Consider the following 20814-nt stretch of genomic DNA (forward strand, 5'->3'; position numbering starts at 1 on the left):
CTTCTTTATAAAAATCCACATTTTACCTGTATGGGAACACCCGGTAATTACTGCCCTTTGTGCTCATGGTTTCGGTGATGTTACTGGCCACAAGTCGGGCTTTTTTCATAGCATCAATAAAGTCAGCAGAGGTCTGCAGCACGGTATGGTAGGTCATGAAGTATGTGGCTCCGATGCCAGTATTATTGCCAAGGATGTTAACTGCTGAACTGTAAGCTGCATGTCCCCTGGGAAAGAGTGGGTGTCAGAGAGGCCAGCCTTGCAAACTGGGCAGAATCTGAGCAGTGGAGTCACCTGACCAGGCTCAGAAGCCAGACACAGTTGTACAGTTCGCAGATGAAAAAGGTGTCCTGATGAGGGAGTGCAGAAGCTCTGGCTTGTTCTCGCCCAGACCGGCTTTTCTTTACTGCTGTGGTTTCTCTGGTGCTTGGTAGCTATTATTTTTCTATCTGATTCTGCTCTTAAACAAACATGCTCTGATACGGAGTTTACTTAGTGCTGCTGTGTAACAGGAGGCAGGGAAGGGCCAAGACCTGGACTCGACCTTGGCCTGCTGCACTTGGTCCTGAAACCCTGGCAAGATTCCCTCACCCAAGCTTTAGCCTCCCGCTTGGCATCACCAGCTCCAGCGCCACAGGCTGCAGGCCGGATGGGCAGTTCTGCACAGCGGGTGCCCCCAGCTGCCTTTGTTACAACTGAGCTCATCTCAGCTGGTATTATGTAGGCCAAAGCACTCAGGAACCAAGTTGCAAGACTCATTTCTCTTTTATTTTTTAGGGGCAGCCTTCCCGTGGGACCTAGTACAGGTTTTAAAACACAGACATGATACATACGATTAACTGATGTGACTCAAGTAAAAAATGGATCCTTACGAAAAAACAAGTATGTTCAGTTAAACTCACATACATGCGGATGCTCGTCTTCCAACCCACAAAAATTTCCAAATCAACCCCCAATCTTCTTCACTATTTCCAAGTCAGATATTCTGCACTGCGGGCAACTGGCTGGATGGGGAGCGAGAAAGTCCACAGGCTCCTCCATAGCCAGGCTGGCAGGGAGCACGGTGGGGCTCATGGTGGGGCTAACCGAATCTAAACCATTGTTTTTTGTGGTACTAGGGATCAAACCCAGGGGCATTCTACCACTGGGCTATGTTCTAGCATTTATTTTTTATTTATTTTTTTTAAATTTTAAGACAGGGTCTCACTAAGTTGCCAAGGTTGGCCTTGAACTTGGGATCCTACTGTTATAGTCTCCCATGTCCCTGGGATCATGATTATGCACCATGAAACCTTGATCTGGGATAGCATTACCAAAGCAAAGGCATGGTCCTTTACACCTATTGGCAGAAGTGGACAAACCAAGTTCATTCACACTCTGAAATACTGGCATGTCTACTCTCTCCCTCCAGTCCCCTCATAATGTGCACGGAACCAGCACCTATCTCTACATCTACTGGGACAGGACCCAGACAGCAGCGTAAGAAACGAATCCCAAGCCAGGAGGAAATCTGCTGAAAACAGACTTTTTTTTTTGTTTTTTTAGAAGGTGTCTTAAATTTCTTTACTGCCCCAGGATTGGGACAGGATGGCTGAGGGTGGAGAAGATGCCCTTTCCCACCAACTGTCTTAACCCAGCCCTCCCTTAGTTCTCCATTACAAATTAAAGCTGCAGCAGACGCTTATCTGACCTGGCTCAGCAGCACTTACCCTTTGCCACACTTGGGGTTAGGGTTATCAGAGAGAAACATGGGCAGGAATTTCATGAAGTCTCCACCCTGAGGTCTCTGTTTGCCCTCCGGAGTCAGAGGCCTGCAGCGGACGCAGGAAGGGTCAACCACTGGCAGAAACAGAGGGGGAACCAACTGTTAGAAGAATGGGCCTGCAGATTTTTTTTAAAAAATTAGAGACTGAATGATTTTCCTGAATCTTTCCCTTTATCCAAAAGCTTCAGTCACAAGTGACTTTCATTGTTTAATACATTTAATACACAGCTTCATCTTAGGTGGACAATACAGCAGCATTTCCTGCCCTGGTAGGTTTCCTGCTTCATGAATGACAACATCGAGTGGTATTATGAGAGCCAGGAACTTCCGGGTCCCATTAAGAAAATTCCAAGACAACCTCAACACTTAAAAACCATGCCTCTGAGAAGCCAGGGCCAGCGGCCACTCAAAAAAGGCAGAATGAGAACCCTCATCAGGGAACCAGTTCTCTGGAGTGACCTTGTTTGGCCTCCAGCCCCATGGAGGGCTCAGAGAGAAACACGTGGCATGATTCAGAGTGAATGACAGAGGAGAGGGACAAAGACAAAGGGAATGAAACCCGGAGCTGGCACAGAAATGGGCACACGCTGAGGCAAAATGCAAATGATTTGTATGTAATGTTAAAATTTTTCAGCAAAAAGGAAAGATCTGGAGAAGGAGGAGAAAATACCTGAAGCGTTGCAGAACTGGTCAGTGATATTGTAGACTCTACAGCAAGTAGACTGTGGCTTAACCCAATCAAAATAATCGTCAATCCAGGACGAGGGAGCAAAGCCTATCCGGGTGCTGGAGAAAGAGGAGAAAAAAAAAAAAAAAAAACTGTTAACTTGCTGCACAGGGAGGAGTCTTTAAATTCAGTACTTTTCCTTGAAACTTTATATCTTTTATTGCTTTATACTGCTATCAGTCAAAAGACAAACTACATTGTAACTCAGTGAAAAAAACCTTCAAAGGACCAGGTAGCAAATTAGTTCTTTGAAAGGTTTTGCTTAGGTTAAACTGGATTTAACATATGTTTTGATTAAAAGCAACTTTTCCAAGAAAGTCTATTTTCAGTGAGAAATTTCAGGCCCAAGCTGACTAGCTGGGAGCCCCTTCCTACTGCTTCTGCTGAGGCACATGAGGAGCAGGTGGTACTGACTAGTTGTCCAGCTGAGCCGCGTTAAATATCTGCTGCACCAAGGAATCGTTGTCACAGCCCATGCCGCCGCACACCATGTTCTGCCCCTGTAGGGATGTATAGTTGTGCCCTTCCTCCAGGACAAAGTACACAGGTGGACCCGCATGCAGGTACTGACCAAGGGATTTGAAGTAATCTATGACGTAAGAGTCCTGAAAGACAGACCAAAGAAGGGGAGAGAAAGTATGAATGATCTGATGGTAACTAAGTGAGGTGATGGTCACTGAGAATTCAGAGGGCACCAGTAGGCCCAGACGCCTCCAGCCTGGATTCGTGATTCTCTTCCTTGGGTTCCAGGGTGCTCCTCCTGCCAGTCCCAATCAGGTTGGACCTCCATTCTATGGCTGTATCCAAAGAGCCCAGAAGGTGAAGGTGGCCCACAGGGACACAGCCTGGTGGCAGTTCTTATATCATGTGATCAACTGTCACCATTGCCTGCTGCCTTTGCACAGAGAAGCAGGCATAACACCCACGTTCATTTACTGAAAACTTTACTCATCACCAGTTAAAGTAAAAAAATAATAATAAGAAAACATCTTACATCTGGCATTGAAAGAGACTGATCCAATCCAATTTCTACTTTGTTCAGGACCGCGATACTAAATGACAGGACACCCACAAATACGGCAATCTGGAATGAAAGTGAATTGTAAGATGGCAACTGTTATAACAATGAGTTGAAGAAGAGAAATAAAATCAGTCTCTCTCTCCTTCACACACACAAAGCAGGACTTTTCTTTTTCTTTTTTTTCAGTGCTGTGAATCCCAGTGGTAGTACATGCAAGGGCTCTACCACAGAGCTACACTTCAAAGCAGGACTTTACTAAAATCCAGGGATAATTCCAATTTTAGCCTAGTTCCCAACTGATACTAAATGTTCAAAAAATGTTAATATCACTATTGCTTTTTGCTGTTATGGGAAACTACCTTGTGTTCTTTTAGTAGAGAATGGTCACTATCTAGCAATGAGAGGGCGCACCAATGAGGGGTCTGGACAGTGATAGGACAATTCTGAATCCTGACTACAGTGAAGATCATGGGACCCTGCACAATGTGATAATATCTCAAAACTACACACACACTGTGTCAATATCAAATTCCTGGTTCTGGGGTGCAGGTGTAGCTCCATGGTAGAGCATTTGTTTAGTATGTCCTTCCCAGCACTACACACACACACAAACACACACACACACACACACACACACACACACACACACACAAAGACATGTCCTGGTTCTGATGTTGTCCTATAATTATGTAAAATGTACCACTGGGGAAAACTGGGTCCAGGAAACTTGGGTCCCATCTGTACTATCTTTGCAACAGCCTATGAGTTTATAATTACTTAAAAATAAAAAAGTTGACAACTCTATTGCTTATTGGGACTGATAAAACCTTGCTAGAAAAGGATTTTACTATTTATGCATGTTAAAGCTGTCAGAAATCTGCCTCTTGGACTGTGTGAGTTCTTCGAAGGCATGAAACACATCTGTCTTGTGGGGAAGAAAGAGAAACCACAGAGGGGTGCATACCACGATGGGTCGCATCCAGTCCTTCAGCAGAAGTGGAGAGTAGGAGTTTTTGAAGAAGCGAAACAGGCAGCTTTCTGAGGCCTGGACGCTGCTTCCATCTTCAGCACCTTTCACACAGCAGAGGATGTCCAGCCGATTTTTCTGAGGGAACAAAGAAGAGCAAAGGTCACAGAAAATACCCTCCTGTGGTTCCTTCATCTAGATTTCAAACACATATTAAACGGACTGTAGCCCTGGTACCAACTTACCTCTTGACGTTGAATATCTAATCCCAAGAGACTCACGAAACAGGTAATCTGAAGTAGGAAGTCAATTAAGACGGCCAATCCCGCAAACAGAGAGAAAGTGTGGACGGCTGGCATCACCGACAGGGCTCCTACAGGGACAGGAATAGCTCTATGTCACTCCACTCACTGCACAGGAGTCTGTGCAAGTCACACTCATGTGGACACAAGAACACAAGGGGCCACATAGGCCTGACCCATTAAAAGGTACACCACGGTCGGCATGGCTGCCACACGGAAACTGGGAGAGGAATGGGGTCTAAGAGCTCAGAGCTTTTCCAAATGGTGTCAGCACCAGACCAGCTGGGGAGTACACTCCGAGTCCCAGGCCCTATCCTGCTTAATCAAGACACAATTGCGTACTTCAACCCCAACTCTAATGTATTTAAAAGGTTTTCAGACAAATTTATGTGTGTTACACTTTGAGAACCATGAAAAATAAGGCTATTTCTTGGAGTAACCTATATGTCTCATTCTGAGAGAGGAACTGTATTTTCCACCTGCTATTGTTTCAACAATGCTCGCTTCCCTGTGAAGTTACAGTAAAGAGAGTTTACAATCAAACGAGGGTGTTCCAGGTCAAAGGTACCCGGGTAAGACTCAAAGGTAAACTGGCAGCCCCTGGCCAGACGTATACTGCTTGGCCCACACTTCAGTGGTCCATTTTAGGATTTTAAAAATATTTCTTAATAAGTAGTCAGCATTTGGGATAGGGGCACAGCCCTAAGGAAGAGCATTTATCTAGCTTATACAAGGCTTGGGCCAGGGTTCAATCTCTAGCACTGAAAAAAAAAGTAGTATTTAATGATGAGATAAAGTTTTAACACAAAAATCTAGTTTTGAAAAAAAAAAAAGAAAAGAAAAATCAGACCTTGCAATCCTGGGCTGGCCACATGTCACTATGTCTATAGGAGGGACACTCGCACTCAGGGTGCCACAGCTTCCTCCCAAACTATCTCCCCAAGATCACTCCAACCTTGAGGCACAGTCTCAGCTGCTAATATCCTTATCCTTGCACGGGTTTTCTAATGATGAAAGTAAAAGAACTTTTTCTTCTGCACCTGTGTCTGTCAAAAGGAACAACAAAGGCCACAGGTTTCAAAAACATTCAGCTTTGTGGAAATGAGACTAACATGGTGATAGCATATCTGTGTTCAAAGACTACCATCATTGAAGATCCTACAGTGTCCCTGCTGAAGGTGACCTTGGGACCATGCAGGCACTATGGTCTGTGACCCACAGACAGTATCTTCTCTGGGCTGATGGCTTCTAATCCACCCCCCTCTATTGAGGACAACTGCTTTTCTCCTCACTCATTACAGAGATGCAGCCGGCAGCCTGACCCGTGAGTCTACTTGGTGATGTCTCCAAAGAAAAGAAGTACAGAAGGGCTGATTTTTAGTTCCGGCTTATCCCAGCTCCTCGAACTGAAGAAAGATGCATAAACCCCTAGGGGAGGCTGCCTCCCCAGTGAGTGGTGTGAACAGGGGAGGAAGGCTTCTACCCAAACACAGCCAGAACATCCTGCAGGCCAATGCCTCTCATAGGAAAGAAGGCACTTCCAAACTGATACCCAAGACACTGTCACCAATTGTTCTTATTCTCCACTCAGTGATAACTTTCCAATTATGGAATAAAAATGACAAAAGGAAGAGCAGGAAGGTGCACAAATCCAAGTACCCAGCTCTTTCTATTCTCAGGCTCAGCAAACTATAGGACTGGTACAATTTAAAGCATAATTACCAAAGAAAAACGCTGAAGTCTCGCAAAAGGATGACAGGAACATACTAGGAGCCACTTCTCCTAGGACCCTGCCCAGTTGTTGATCCAGGGTTTCCCCTTGAAGACGTTCATCTCTCTTAAAAAAAACAAAATTAAGTATGCAACATTAAAATTTCTCAATAAAATTGCCACCTCTTTGCTTCTTTGTGTTAATTTGATAATATAAAATTATTAGTAGATGATTAGCAGTATAGCTAACCCTATAAACTTCTCAGGTTGAAGCAGAGTATTTCTGAACCACTTCCCAGGTACTAGGTGAGAAACCCAAGGAAAAACTGAATCTGTTATCACAAGAATACAGGAACATAGGCTGCAGGTGGCTGGACCCTTAAATGATGCTTCTATGCCACTGACCCTCCACTCTGGCAGGGGCTTCAGGATGACTGACTGGGACCACTTTCTACATCAGCGGGCTGTGTGTTGACTTTGGGTCTTTTTAGTGGTGCTTAGAACAAAACTCTCGTTCTTCTACATTATGCTGAGAATTATTTTAATCAGCTATGTCCAAAAGCATTCCCAAAATGTTAGCCCTTTTCATGCACATGTGGAAAGATACTTTAAAAATCAAACTTTCACTTTACATCTATGGCACCTACCAAAGACAGGGCTGAAATTCTTGGTTCCAAAATGTCCAAGTCAAATCCAGGACACCCGTGAGCCACAGAAGGCCAAAACACAAAGCCTCCTCACTGTCCGCACCTACAAATGCCCAGCTGCTAACAGGCCCCATGCTGGGATGACATGCTCCCTGGGAAGGCGAAGGCATACCTGGTAGGTCTGCACCAGGATGAAGATGTTGTCCACCCCCACCGCCAGCACCAGGAACGGGATGACTTCAATCACTATGAGGGTCAACGGGGTCCCCATGTAGCTGAAGATACCCAATGAGCAGGCCACCGAGCTCAACACGATCACGATCCCTGTGATGCCTAGGGAGATTTTAGAATCCACCTGAGAGGTGACGAAGACACAAGTTGTCAGTTAGAGGGGTTTCTGCCCATTGATTACTAAAAGGTCCTCATTTTTACTGCTTTACATGGGTCTATCTAACCTAGAATTAAAAATATAGCTGGGTGTGGTGGCGCACGCCTGTCATTCCGGGGGCCTGGGAGGCTGAGGCAGGAGAATTGCGAGTTCAAAGCCAGCCTCAGCAATAGTGAGGCACTAAGCAACTCAGTGAGACCCCATCTCTAAATAAAATACAAAATAGGGCTGGGGATGTGGCTCAGTGGTAGAATACCCCTGAGTTCAATCCCTAGTACCAAAAAAAAAAAAAAAAAAAAAAAAAAAGCTAATTCCTAATTTGAGAGAGAGATGAAAAAACTTCCAGATCTTTCCTAGTAGCATATTTCCTGAGCTCACATTCTTAGTGATGGAGTGGACAAATTAGAAAAAACAAACTAACAGACAAACAATGTGAAGAACTTTAGGATTAAGATGAAACAAAAAATTGAAACTGAAGAAAACAGATGCAAGAAACAGAACTGTCACATAATTAACATACAGCTTGCACCTGAGTCCCTCAAAAGGAACAGCAGTACATCAATACATCTAAGTTTTCCTTTTTTTGGGTTGTGGCACTTGGGATTAAACCCAGGCCCTCATATATACTACACAAATGTGTTAACGCTAAGGTACATCCCCAACCCTTTCTCTTTTGTTTTGAGACTGGGACTCCCTCAGTTGCCCAGGCTAGCCTCAGGCTTGGAATTCTCAGCCTCCTCAATAGCTGGGACTGTAGGCACACAACACTGTGCCCAGCTCAAAAAGAGTTTAGGAGACTTAATGAATTTAGAATAAGTGGAGGGGCTGGGGTTGTCATTCAGTGGTTAGAGTGCTTGCCTGGCATATGCAAGGCACTAGGTTCGATTCTCAGCACCACATACAAATAAATAAGTGGTCCATTGACAACTAAAGAATATATAAATAAAAAAGAATAAGTAGAGGCACCAGGCATGGTAGTACACACGTAATACAACTTGGGAGGCTGAGGCAGGAAGATCCCAAGTTCAGAACCAGCCTAAGCAACTTAGTGAGAATGTCTCAAAATAAAAAATAAAAAGGGGGCTGGGGATATAGCTCAGTTGGTGGAGTGCTTGCCCTACATGCACAATGCCCTGGGTTCTAATCTCCAGCACTCCAACAACAAAAAAATAAAAAATAAAAAGGAGACTATTTCTTGGTCTGGGGATGCGGCTCAGTGGTTAAGGAGCCCTGGGTTCAATCCCCAGTACAAAGAAAAAAAAATAGACTTAAGTAGAGGCTTAAATACAACATCATGCCGGGCATTGCCATTTCTAACACACAAATAACAAACACATAGGAACATGAAATATACACATAATACAATCCCCCCCACCCCCCCCACACACTTACCAGAAGCCTGCGACAGCTTTTGATGTGCCCCAAGGCTAGGGAAATATACAGAAACATGATGGCGTAGCTAATGACAACAGTGAAGATATCCCCATTACTTTCACGATTTAGTTCATCTTCAATACTTCGTTCAGTAGTGAAAGAAATGGTCAGATTTGGATTCTTGTAGTTTTTCACAAAATTAATAAACCTAAAGGATAAGCAAAATTTAATAGTTTTAGTTAAAACTAAGTGACAGATAAGTAAGAGCTTCTTTCCCAACTTTTAAGGGCAAAGGCCACACTTAACCTTTGCCCTGCATTAGGAGCTTCAACACTGGAGCCTAAAAGGTGAAACACCGCCACAGTCCTTGTCAAGCTGAATTTCCTTTTTTTGGGTGGGGGAGATGCTGGGGATCAAACCCCAGGCATGTTAGGCAAGCACTCTGTCATGGAGTCTTGAACTTTCTACCATTTAAAACAGATTTGGAACAAGTTTAAAATTGGTTCATGTTCTGCCTATGTGTGTTTTGTTTTTTTTAAACTAAAAAAGATCTATATGAGCTGGGGTTGTGGCTCAGCGGTAGAGCGCTCACCTAGCACGTGCAAGGCCCTGGGTTTGATCCTCAGTACCACATAAAAATAAAGATATTGTGTCCAACTACAACTAAAATAAAATATTAAAAAAAATTAAAATTGAAGTTAAAAAAAAGATATCTATGTGCAGTACACTTTAATGAACATAAAAACTCATTGAACAATGCAACATTTATCAGAATCAGGCTGGGATGATGTAGCTCAATGGCAAAGCATCTGCCTCACATTTGTAAAACCCTGGCCGGGTTCGACCCCCAGTTCCAAAAAAAAAGAAGCCCACCAAAATTTATCAGAATCCCAGCTGATTCTTGTAGAAACTGATAAGTTGATTCCAAAACTCACATGCAATTGCCTGGCTAAGAATAGCTAAGACAACTTTTTCAAGAAGAGAAAGTAGGACTTGCACTTCCCAATTTCAAAACTTCCTAGAAAACAACAGTAATAAGGACACCATTATACTGGCACCAGAAGAGACACAGATCAAAGGAACAAATTTCTGAGAGTCCAGAAACATGCCATGTGTCAGGGATTAATTAATTTTTGATAAGGATGCCAAGACTCTTCAGTGGGAAAGAAAAATCTTTTCAACAAATGCTGTAGGACAACTGGAGAGTTACAAGAAAAAGGATGAACCTGGACCCTCACCTCACACAAAAATTAACTCCAGGGATCAGACTGCTGAATGTAAGAGCTAAGACTATAAAACTCCCAGGAGAAAACACAGAATAAATCCCCATGTTCTTGGATTAGACAATGGTGTCTTGGACATGACACTGAAAGTCTGAGCCACTGCGGGAAGCCACCCGCGAATTACTTGAGGGTCTTCTCTCAGTATGGCATCAGGGAGATTTTAGGTTTAACCTTGGGAACAATCCATGGCTCTCCCACACAGTAGATTGCCCAAGGCAGGGACCTCTATCTCCACTCTACTAGGAAGGTCCCTCACAGAAGCTGTGGAGATGGGTGTAGCCCGTTGGGAACTGGACAGCCCACCTTCTACCTTTTTTTGGTGAAGAACATGTTATGGAAGGCCTTTGATGTTCCCTGATATATATAAAGTAAGCACAGGCTCCATTTTGCCTTTTTAGTATAGAAGCTCGATCTGTATAATCGGCTAGCCTGCCTTGCCTCCGCTTTATGAAAATATTTTCTGTGTCCTGCAGTTTCTAGGTCGTTCTGGTTTTCTTAGGTTTTGCTTTGCAGCCAGCCCATTCTACCAAGGGCTGCCTGTGTTGGGACAAAGGCAAGAAGCCAGAAAAGAAAAAAAAAATTGAATCTCTTCAAAATTAAAAAATTTTTGTGCATCAAAAAAGTAACAACCAAAAAAAGACCCAACAGAATGGGAGAAAATATTTGGAAGTCATATATCTGATAAAGAAATATAAAAATTTCTTACAAATCAATAATAAAAAAATGGGCAAACCATATGAATAGATATTTCTCCAAGGAAGATGGAGAATTAAACACATGAAAAGATGCCTACAATTTTTCATCATTAGGAAAATGCTAATCAAAACCACAACGACTACTACTTTATATCCAGTAGGATGGCTAGAATCTAAAAGGCAGATAATAACAAGTGCTGGCATAGAAGTGCGAAAACTGGAACCATCACATACTGAAAATAGTCCAGCAGTTCTTCAAACAACTAAAGGTAGAGTTGCCACATGATCTAGCAATTCTACTCTTAGATATATACCTAAGAGAAATGAAAACTTATAAAAATATTCATAGCAGCATTATTCATTATAGACAAAAGACAGAAATAACCCAAATGTGCATCAATTGATGAATGGGCAAATAAATATGGTAGAACTACATAATGGAATATTATTTGGTCATAAAAAGATGTGAGAACGTGGATGAACTTTGAAAACGCTAAGTGGAAGAAGCCAAACACAAAAGCCCACAAAAATGATTCCAACCATATAAAAGTCTAAACTAGGAAAATGTATGAAGACAGAAAGTAGATAAGATGAGAAAAGGTAGGTGACAGCTAAAGGATACAGTGTTTCATTCTAAGATAATCCAAGTGTTCTAAAATTGACTGTAGTGATGGGTGACCATATGTGTGAATACACTAAAGCCATTAAAGTACACTTCAAATGAGTGAACTCTATATCATCCCAATAAAACTGTTTTAAAAATTGTGCTGATTGGCACATATCTGCAATAACAGCTATGTAAGAGGCTGAGGTCAGAAGATCCTGTAGACTGAGGCCAGCCTGGGTACCTTAAGCAAGACCTGTCTCAAAATAAAAAAGAGTGGGGGATGCAGCTTACTGGTAGAGTGCTTGCCTAGCATGTGCAAGGCCCTAGGTTCAATCCCCAGTGCCACAAGTACCAAACAAAAAAGTACAGAAGGGTATGAAGAGTTAAAGTCCCCCATCTTCCTGACACTTCTCTTCCCATGTTCTGAGAGGTTAAGAACACATCTACTTGAACAGCTTATATTCATGAACAGCATGAACAGCTCATATTCATATAAATATGCTGATTACAGCTTTTACTAGATCTGGAATCATTTACTTACCTTGTTCTCATTAATAAGTGCATAATATTCTACTGTACCCATCCCTCATTGCTGTACATTCAGTGTGCTCCCAATTTTGCTGTTAGAAAAAAGGCAAGGTGCATTTGTGCATGCTTTGCCTTCCTGGGTAAGAATACCTGCTTAAAACATCTGTTTATAGGTAAATATGTCCAAAGATTTTTTTCTAAACATAATTCTTAGCAAGTGAAAAAAATTACATAACTTAGAGCTCATGTTGGCTAAGTTAGAAAATGAAGTTCAAGGGCTTGCTGCAAATGTCCAGCTTCACAAAAAGCAAGAACAGTTTGTTTATCCAAGAGTGACTCACTCTTTTTCCCAGGCCTGGGCCCTCTGGAGCTTCTCTGTATCATTGTAGTAATTATTGACAGGGAAGGTAATCACGAGAGCAGTGGCATTATTGTAATTTTGATCTAGAAAGGGAAAACGTGACATCAAAAAGCAGATTACGAGCATGTAGAAAATCAGATAAATACAAGGAGGAAATCACAACACAGTAGCTGATCTGATTTCTCACTGAAGACAGATGGTGTCTGTGCTCTAAGACCAAACAAGAAATGGTCTATGAGTATCTTGGTTAGTGAACAGGCTTCCCTGTCTGAAGGGGACAGTTATAATTCAGGGAGAATGATTTTTCCCCTCAAACTACACCGTACATATATGGTAAAAATTTCAAACAGAAGAGAAAGGTGTTGGGTGAGAACTTTCTCCCCTTCCTTTCTCCATTCCATTCTTTTCTTCTCTTCCCATGCTGTGGCCATTTGTGAATCTGTCCAGAAGTTGCACCATGAGCACACAAGCAAACCCATATGGATATTCTTCCCTTTTCCTTTTTACTTACATAAATGATAATATACTGTTCTACACATTACAATTTAAAATTCTGTATCCTGGAGACCGCTCCATTTTAGTACATATAAAGCTTTTTAATCTTTTTATGAAGCATGCTATTTGCCAGTATAATTCAACCAATTCCCAATTGATGGACATTCTTGCATTTTTTTTTATTACAAAATTACTATATCTATAACTATTTATATATCCATAGATGTATAAATATATATATCTATATTTTTAGTATGTAAAGTACATATTCATAGGATCAAATATTACAGCATAATCCCTGAGTCAAAAACTATGTGCCAATATTGTGTCCAACTACAGCTAAAATATAAATATTAAAAAAAAAAGGGGTGGCTGGGGTTGTGGCTCAGTGGTAGAGTGCTCGCCTAGTACAAGTGAGGTCCTGGATTCAATCCCCAACATCCCATAAAAATAAATAAATAAAGATATTGTGTCCAGCTACAACTAAAAAATAAATATTAAAAAAAACGATGTGACTTTCTATTTTTGATAAATTCTCACAAACTGCTGTCCAAAGAGGCTGTTATTTTTTTTATACCTTTAACAAAACACTTAATGAGAACTAATTTGTGCCAGGCCTTACTTTAGGTCCTGTGGATATATATCAGGGAGTAAAAGAAAACTCCTATCTTCCTAGAATTTACTTTTGAGTAACCAATTTACATTTTCAGCAATAATAGTAGAGTTCCCATATTCCACCAACACAAGGTTTTATCAACTATTTTAGGCCTTTGTCAATTTGTTAGGTAGAAAGACTGAAGTGAGATGCATTTTACCATCAGGAGAGAACAGGAACATTTCCTCCATATAATTAAATGCCATTTGTATTGCTGCTTCTGTTAACTTTCAACCACTTCTTTGTGGTTTCACAGTGCTAAGGAAACGCTGTTACGAATGCTAATTTTTGTTGTTGTTCAGTTTCTTGCCAGTTTTTAACTGTACGTTTGTTCTCCACCCAAGCATTCAAAATTTTTTATGTAGTCAAATCCATCAGTCTTTCCTTTTGTGGCTTTCCAGTTTTCTTATTTCAAAATGTCTTTGTCATTTCAAAATTATTTTAAAAAATTCCTCCTGTTGGGGCTGGGGATATAGCTCAGGGGGTAGAGTGCTTGCTTGCCTACCGTGTGTGAGGCCCTGGGTTCAGTCCCCAGTACTAGGGGGAAAAATCCTCCCATATTCCTGTATGATCTTCCAGTTCTCCAACAGTTTTACTTCTCACATTTCAGTCTTTTGATCTACGTGGAGTTTATTTTGGTAGAAGGAATAAGGAAGAGGACAGTTTTAATTTTTTTCCCTTTGGCTAGCCAGTTGCTGATGTCATGCTTTCCCTACGATTAGAAATGGCATTTTATTATATGGGGCAGAGTCAATTTTAAATACAGATCACAAGTTCTCTCCTGCTTCTGAGCCAAGGGAAGAAAACCTAGCTGGCCTCTTCATCATAGGGAAAAACCTGTTGAGCCTGCAGGGAGGCTTCAGATGCCAAAGATGTCGCGTGAATCACCACCCCATTTTATCTACCCCATCTGTCCTAGATGCCACAGAAACCAGCGAAGAATGTTCTTTCCACTATAAAGGTATCCAGATTGTTCTGAATGGTTTAGAAGGGGACAAAAAAAAAAAAAAAAAACAAAAACAAACAAACAAAAAAACCACACCAACTTTGGATTTTTATTCCTTCCCCATTACGTGGGTTCTGAACCTTAGGTCATGGCCTCCCAAGACATTCTGCTGGTAAGCTTCCAGGTCTGTGACCTCCTTGCAATTGACCAACAACACAACTACACTATTCTGGGAAAATGTCCTTAGCCTTTAACAGCTTCTCAAAGGCATGTGTGACCTAAAAGGTAAACATAATCCACTTCTTTTAAATCCAAAGTAAAACCCAAAGCCAAAGCCAAAGAAAATATTATATTTAAGATTCAACAGTCAGGGAATTAAGAAGGTTGCTCCATTTATGAAATCTTCCTAACCACCCTTAACTGCATGATGGAACCAGGATTACTAGGAGAAGCTCAGCTTCTCTTACTTACCATCGTAGCCTCCCAGCACAAGCCACGGGAACACGGGTCCACCGAATGTACCGAGGCAAGGATCATGCAGCAGACTTGTATCATTCAGAGAGGCAGGAGCCCTGCCCAGAGATCAGAAAACACCCCCCACTTAGAATAAGCCTCAAGACATCATGGACATTTAGACAGAATACAATCAACCACAGTAAGTGTTTGCTAAGTACAAGGTGGGCCCTAAGGTTCCTGAGTTGGATGATACGGTCTGTCCCGAGCCACTCAGAACTTGGATTCCCTGGACTACAGGCATCAGACCTGGCCCTGGTGTCTGGTGCTGTGTGGGTATAGAGGAGGGGGCAAATGACACGAGGGGAAAACTGCCACCAGAAGGAGACCTATAGAGATGTAGTTCTGGATCACATCTCTAAGTGTAAGGGCAATTCAGCAGCAAAGAGCTGCTCCATACACCCTGGGGGAGAGAACAGGTGTGTAAGAGGAGACAAGAGCAAGAGGAAGGTGGTCAGGTCACAGTAAGTCCTGGCCTGGCATTAGAGGTGCAGACAAGGGTGCTCCTAGGGGAGGGGGCAGGGCTGGAAAGGATGAACAATGGCAAAAATAAGGATCTGATTGATGCCAGGCTAAGTGGTTTAATTCTAACCCTGAAGGCACTGAGGAACAGTCAGAGATGTCTGGGGAAGGGATGTCATGAGCTGTTTTCCAAAAAAATCAGTGGCAAAGTGGAAGGAGGTCTGGGGAGTGGGAAAGAAACAGGAAGGTGGGAGGGCAGTCAGGAAGTTTGTGCAATGGCCCAGGCAAGAGAGCACGGGCAGATGGCTACTCTGTGTGAAGGGAACGAACATTTCAAGGCAGCTGGCAGCCAGAACTCAGCTGGGCGCTCAGGGAGGTCCGAACAGAGGACCTGCCCTTAGGAGCTGCTGTGAGGTCCTTCATCTCACAGCCTGACTGTCACAGCAGGAAGGACCTGGAGAGGTTAAGATTCACCACAATCACATGAGGAAGGTGAGAGGAGGAAGTCAGGGATAGAGCCTCATGTTGGCTTCACTGGTAGATGTCAATGCCATTCAAAGACACCGGGGAAAGAAGTCTAGCCCTGACTCTGGGAAGGCCAAGTCTGTTGTTCCTTTGGGATGTGCAGTGGAAAGGGGTGAGAGCGAGAGACAGGCCCAAGTCATGAAAAAAACCAAGCCACACAGCCTGTCATGGGAACTGTCCCAGAAGGGCTTCCATGCCTGTCTAAACCAGGCCCTTTGATAAAACACAAGTCTCACATACCTCTCCCCCCAATTTTTTTGGCTTTATTTTATAAAACAGAAAATAGTTTTTCCCTCTGAAATATAGAAAGCAATTACATAATATCATATTTATCACCCACATACCCTCCTGGTTACCCACAGTCCCCTCGTACCATCTGCCTTATCTACAATGCTGTTTTGAGGCACATAGGCATATATTTATTTATTGTTTTATGAGTACAACTCATGTTTAAGAGGCGACGTCCTTGAAACAGAATGAACACTGACCAACAGCCTGAGCAGTCACATTTTAACAACAAAATTTAAGGTCACCAGAGTTCCTGACAACCAGAAACCAGAGTGCTCAGCTCTTGAGACACAGTGAGTTAAGCAATGCAATCAAAGGAGACATGGAAGCATTTTTCCTGTTCCTATGGTGAACACAAAGCCACCGTGGTTGTTCACATCACTGAACAGTCGCCCTCAGGCCAGCTCTGGAGCATTCAGAGATGGCAGACTGAATAAGCCCAAAGTTCCCCTCACAGATCACCTAAACACAGCTTCCTTGGGCGACTAATCCCAATTATAAAGAAGCTCTGCCCAGCTAGATGCAGGCCTCCCAAGGGAAGCAGTTTAAGGCCTTCTAGTCTAAAACTGCATGCCAGTTCTCCCCAACTCCTCAAAAGGAGGTGACATGCTTTACACACAGCTAGGTATCAGGATATTAGGTTACACATGAAAAACAGGCACAAGCTCAATAAGATTCTACCTTCAAATCTTAGGGGGGTAGGTGTGGACATCAAACTGTTATTGACCCAGGCAAGAGTTAAAGATCGATCCTGGATTACACACCAAGGAAGCAACCACTCTAGGGCCTTTGCCCATGCTGCTTATTCTGCCGCAAATACTTTTTCCTGTGACACCCACAGGCTGTCTTTTGTGCAAGTTTCTTCTTTAAAACTCATTTCTTTTTGGCTAAGCTCTTCCCAACACTAATCTTTTACTGACACGAGAGCATATATATTTAGTATGCCATACAATAGCGTTTCTGTCAATGATGGACTACACATGATAGTGGGTTCCTCAAGATTATATTGCCTAGAGATGTCATAGCTGCCTTATTTTGTGTAAACACACTCCATTTTGTTCCCACAATAAAGAATTAACTATCAATGAATTTCTCAGAATGGGTCCTCATTGAGAAGAAACATATGACTGTATTTACTGATTGCCAGTTCCCATTCATTAAGATGTGAGCTTCGCAGGGTACATCTTGCTCTGTTGGTTCACTGATGGGTCTCTAGTACCGTGAGTGGTGAAAGCAAAAATAAGTGCTCGAATATTGGCAGGATATATAAATGGTTGGCTGCTGCCACTTACCGTGTGCAGTACAGAAAGTGCGTGTGATAATCAGCATACACAAAGAAGTCATCCCCTACTTGATGGTCCAGTGCAGAATGGCTGTTCTGGAAGTAATTTAACACACTCAAAATGGTACAGTTCTTGTTATAAGGTGAGAGAGGGGCCAAGCAGATGTCTTGAAGTGTCACAGTCTCGTTGTTATAATTTGCGGTAATACTTTCAAGGGCTGTTTGTAAGTCGAGAACCTGAAAGAAGATTTTAAAAATAAGCAAACCCAGAAAGATGTCAGATTTCTTCAAATCTTTACTAACTAGTATTGTGAGAGGTTAGAAGGAAAAGTCTTTGAGGAAAACACATCCTAAGACAGAGGAGGTTCAGGCACACTGTAGTAAAGTATCTGGTGAGGCCTGGTAAGAGGTGTCCAGAGATGGGGAAGACATATGTGATCAGAACTGATCTCAATACAGCATTCACTATCTCCCCTCACCTTTGTCTAGCAGCCACCAACAAGGGGCCACAAGGTAGACTAGAGTGAGATGCCTGGTCTTCCCAACACTCCCCCTTCCCAAAACACACCAAAACACATGCCTGGCTCTGTGCTACAATCATTTACGTATATGCCCATATTTTCCAATATAGACTATACTCTCGGAAGTAAATGTCTGTGCTGTTCATCTTTTGCAACAAGCTAGGAAAATGGAACAGTCAGACACTGCGTAGAGGAAAAAAAAATTCCATTAAAGTTTTTGGCTCATTTCAATGCTTTAAAAAATCTCACACTTTCTGTAGACAAGAATAATATTTAAAGGAAAATTTGTGTGATTGTGATGAATGATCATTCATTAAAGAAGCAGATGTAGTTTATTCACAGGTACAGATTTCCATAGCAAACATGAAGGACAACAGGAAATTCTAAAGACCTTTGTAAGAGAAACAGATGGATCTCTTCCCAAGTATGTCTTCCACTAACTACAGGCTGGCAGCTAACATTCAGGTCACAATAAGTTCATTCCTAGACCCTGGATTAGTAATGATCCAGCAGTTCCTGTCCCGGACTCCAGGACAGCATAAACAAATTCATTCCTTTGGGTCTTTTCATTTTACTCTTAACACACACACACACAAAAAATCCATAGATTCCCGAGCTAAATTCCTCATAAATATATTCTGCTTCAACAGAGAAATGCTACTTAGACCTTCCTCTGTTCATCTCAATTTCAAGAAAAAGGCAGGATGTGCTGTTTGAAGTCAATCCAAAAGCAGGCAACAGTAAATTTTTTATTAAATTCAATGACTAGCACTACTATCTTGAAAAATAAGTGAAAACACCTTTACTTTAAAGACTTAAGAGATACCACAATAATCAGCCCCAAATCCGTATTGGATAGAATTGGTCTACATGTAAAAGCCAGCGTACCACCAGGTCCCCCAGATGGACGGACATCTACTAATGGCAGAATACCTGGTGCAAAATCTCTTTGTCAAGTGGGGGTCCAAAGGGCACATCGGCTCCTGCAGGGTATGGCTGGTAAATGTGTTTGCTGGTATTGGGGGCCCGGATGATGAGCTGCTCCGTTCGGAAGAAAGGCCCAAAGTGTGTGTCAAAGTACTTTTTATCCTGGCGGGCCTGGCTGCTGGCGGATGACCAGAGGTCAACTGGATTGGTGGTGACCCGGACAAATGCCAGGCCTGAAGAACATGCGGCAATGAAGACCAGTGAGAAGAAAATGACGCAGCCAGGGTTTCGGACACAGAAAGATCCCCACTGGGTGAAGAAGCGCCTCAAACAGCCCTCGAAGGCCGCACCAAGCCGGTCGCAGCAGGACGCCTCCCCTGGAAGAGCGGGAGAGGAAAGGAGGGTGGAGGTTAAGAGCCAGGCCGTTCCTGAAAGTCGGAACAGGGACAGCATTAGCTACCATTGCACCTGCTAGGAGTCCAGCTCCCTGGGTGACACAACTGACACCCCAGGCCCTGTGCTGTCTGCTTGGGGAAGCTATTCTTTTTGGCTATCCACAATGGACGCTGTTGCACTCCTGGGTGGAAAGATGCTCACACAAGAGCTTCTGTAAAGCAAGTTTCTCTGACTGCTCTGCTGCTCCTGCCCTTGGCCTGCCACACAGGTACCTCTGTGGCTTTTACTCTGGTCTCTAAGCATTTCATTGCTGTCATTGATTACTTGGGTCTGATCTGCCACCCTGACATCAGAGCCACAGGCCAGGGACATGTCTGTGCGGACCATAGCTGTGTCCTTGGCACTTGTGCACGGCCTCACCCACAATCGGCATGTCAATATTTGCTGAGGAAACAAGGGCTCTTTCAGGCCAACAAAATCCAAACCCTTTATTTTCTGTACAAATATGCCTACCTTTGTCACTGGCATTAACAGAAAAGGCTATATTGCTGTCAATGGGAGTGTATTCGGAGACAAAATAACGCTTTCTGAAAAATAAAAGCACATAAGCAATATTAGTGGACTTCACGACAAGATTGTTATTTGGACATCCCAAAATCCCACTAAAAGCTTACTTCCTCATCCTGACTTCTTCCTCCCTAATCCTAAGCTCTCTTGGGTCTCTATGTTTACCAGTTTCAGAACATTTAAGAATGTATTAAAAAAAAATCCAAATTGTTAAAGGATAATTTCACTTTGCAACCCTCATTTTAGGTCCTTTAAAAACACACTATCCTGCGTAGTAGCAACGAGCATACCTGCTGCCCTGTCCTTGATTTCAAATACTATCCTGGGCCAGGGCAGGGAAAAAGCAGATGATCCCAAGGGTGGGAACATGTCAAAAGAACATAAGAGCCAACCAGAAGGCACCTCCCCATGCCCAACGTGGAAAAAACCTGAGCAGCAAAACAATGGAATTAGATGGAGTCCACAGAATAAGTAAAGGTCCATAATGTAACTAAATGAATAATAAGTGAAGGAAGAAGTCCGATTAGTAGTTGTAGGGAGTGAGAGAAATCCACAATTGCTATCAGGCAAACACTGCAATAATCATGGTTGCAGACAGAACCCATGATTTAGTGGGCAGTAGGTGACGGTCTGAGGAGAAAGTATTAGTATAGTTTTTTGTTGTTGTTGTTGTTGTTGTAGATGGACACAATACCTTCATTTTATTTATTTGTTTTTATGTGGTGCGGATGATCAAACCCAATGCCTCATGTGTGCTAGGCAAGTGCTCTAACACTGAGCTACACCCCCAGCCCATGCATAGTTTTAAAATATCTTTTCTCAAGAAAATTTTCAATTATAAAGGTAAAAATAGTAACCCCAG

At 42.7% G+C, this 20814-nt stretch overlaps 1 protein-coding gene across 1 annotated transcript in view; it reads right to left on the reverse strand.

Moving 5' to 3' along the window:
* Positions 1–20814, reverse strand: part of NPC1 (NPC intracellular cholesterol transporter 1) — a 48764-nt gene that overhangs the window by 4454 nt on the left and 23496 nt on the right. Inside the window, exons 7-21 of the mRNA XM_081263600.1 lie at positions 19899–19972; positions 18996–19366; positions 17552–17778; positions 14943–15043; positions 12356–12458; positions 8920–9109; positions 7312–7494; positions 6505–6619; positions 4726–4853; positions 4478–4618; positions 3487–3576; positions 2907–3097; positions 2436–2551; positions 1710–1839; positions 27–227 (exon numbers count right to left, since the gene is read on the reverse strand). Coding sequence (XP_081119726.1) covers positions 27–227; positions 1710–1839; positions 2436–2551; positions 2907–3097; positions 3487–3576; positions 4478–4618; positions 4726–4853; positions 6505–6619; positions 7312–7494; positions 8920–9109; positions 12356–12458; positions 14943–15043; positions 17552–17778; positions 18996–19366; positions 19899–19972 — 2361 coding nt within the window. The remainder of the gene's footprint in view (positions 1–26; positions 228–1709; positions 1840–2435; positions 2552–2906; positions 3098–3486; positions 3577–4477; positions 4619–4725; positions 4854–6504; positions 6620–7311; positions 7495–8919; positions 9110–12355; positions 12459–14942; positions 15044–17551; positions 17779–18995; positions 19367–19898; positions 19973–20814) is intronic.

Source organism: Spermophilus citellus (assembly GCF_964194105.1).
Source record: "Spermophilus citellus genome assembly, chromosome: 12".
NCBI lineage: Eukaryota > Metazoa > Chordata > Mammalia > Rodentia > Sciuridae > Spermophilus > Spermophilus citellus.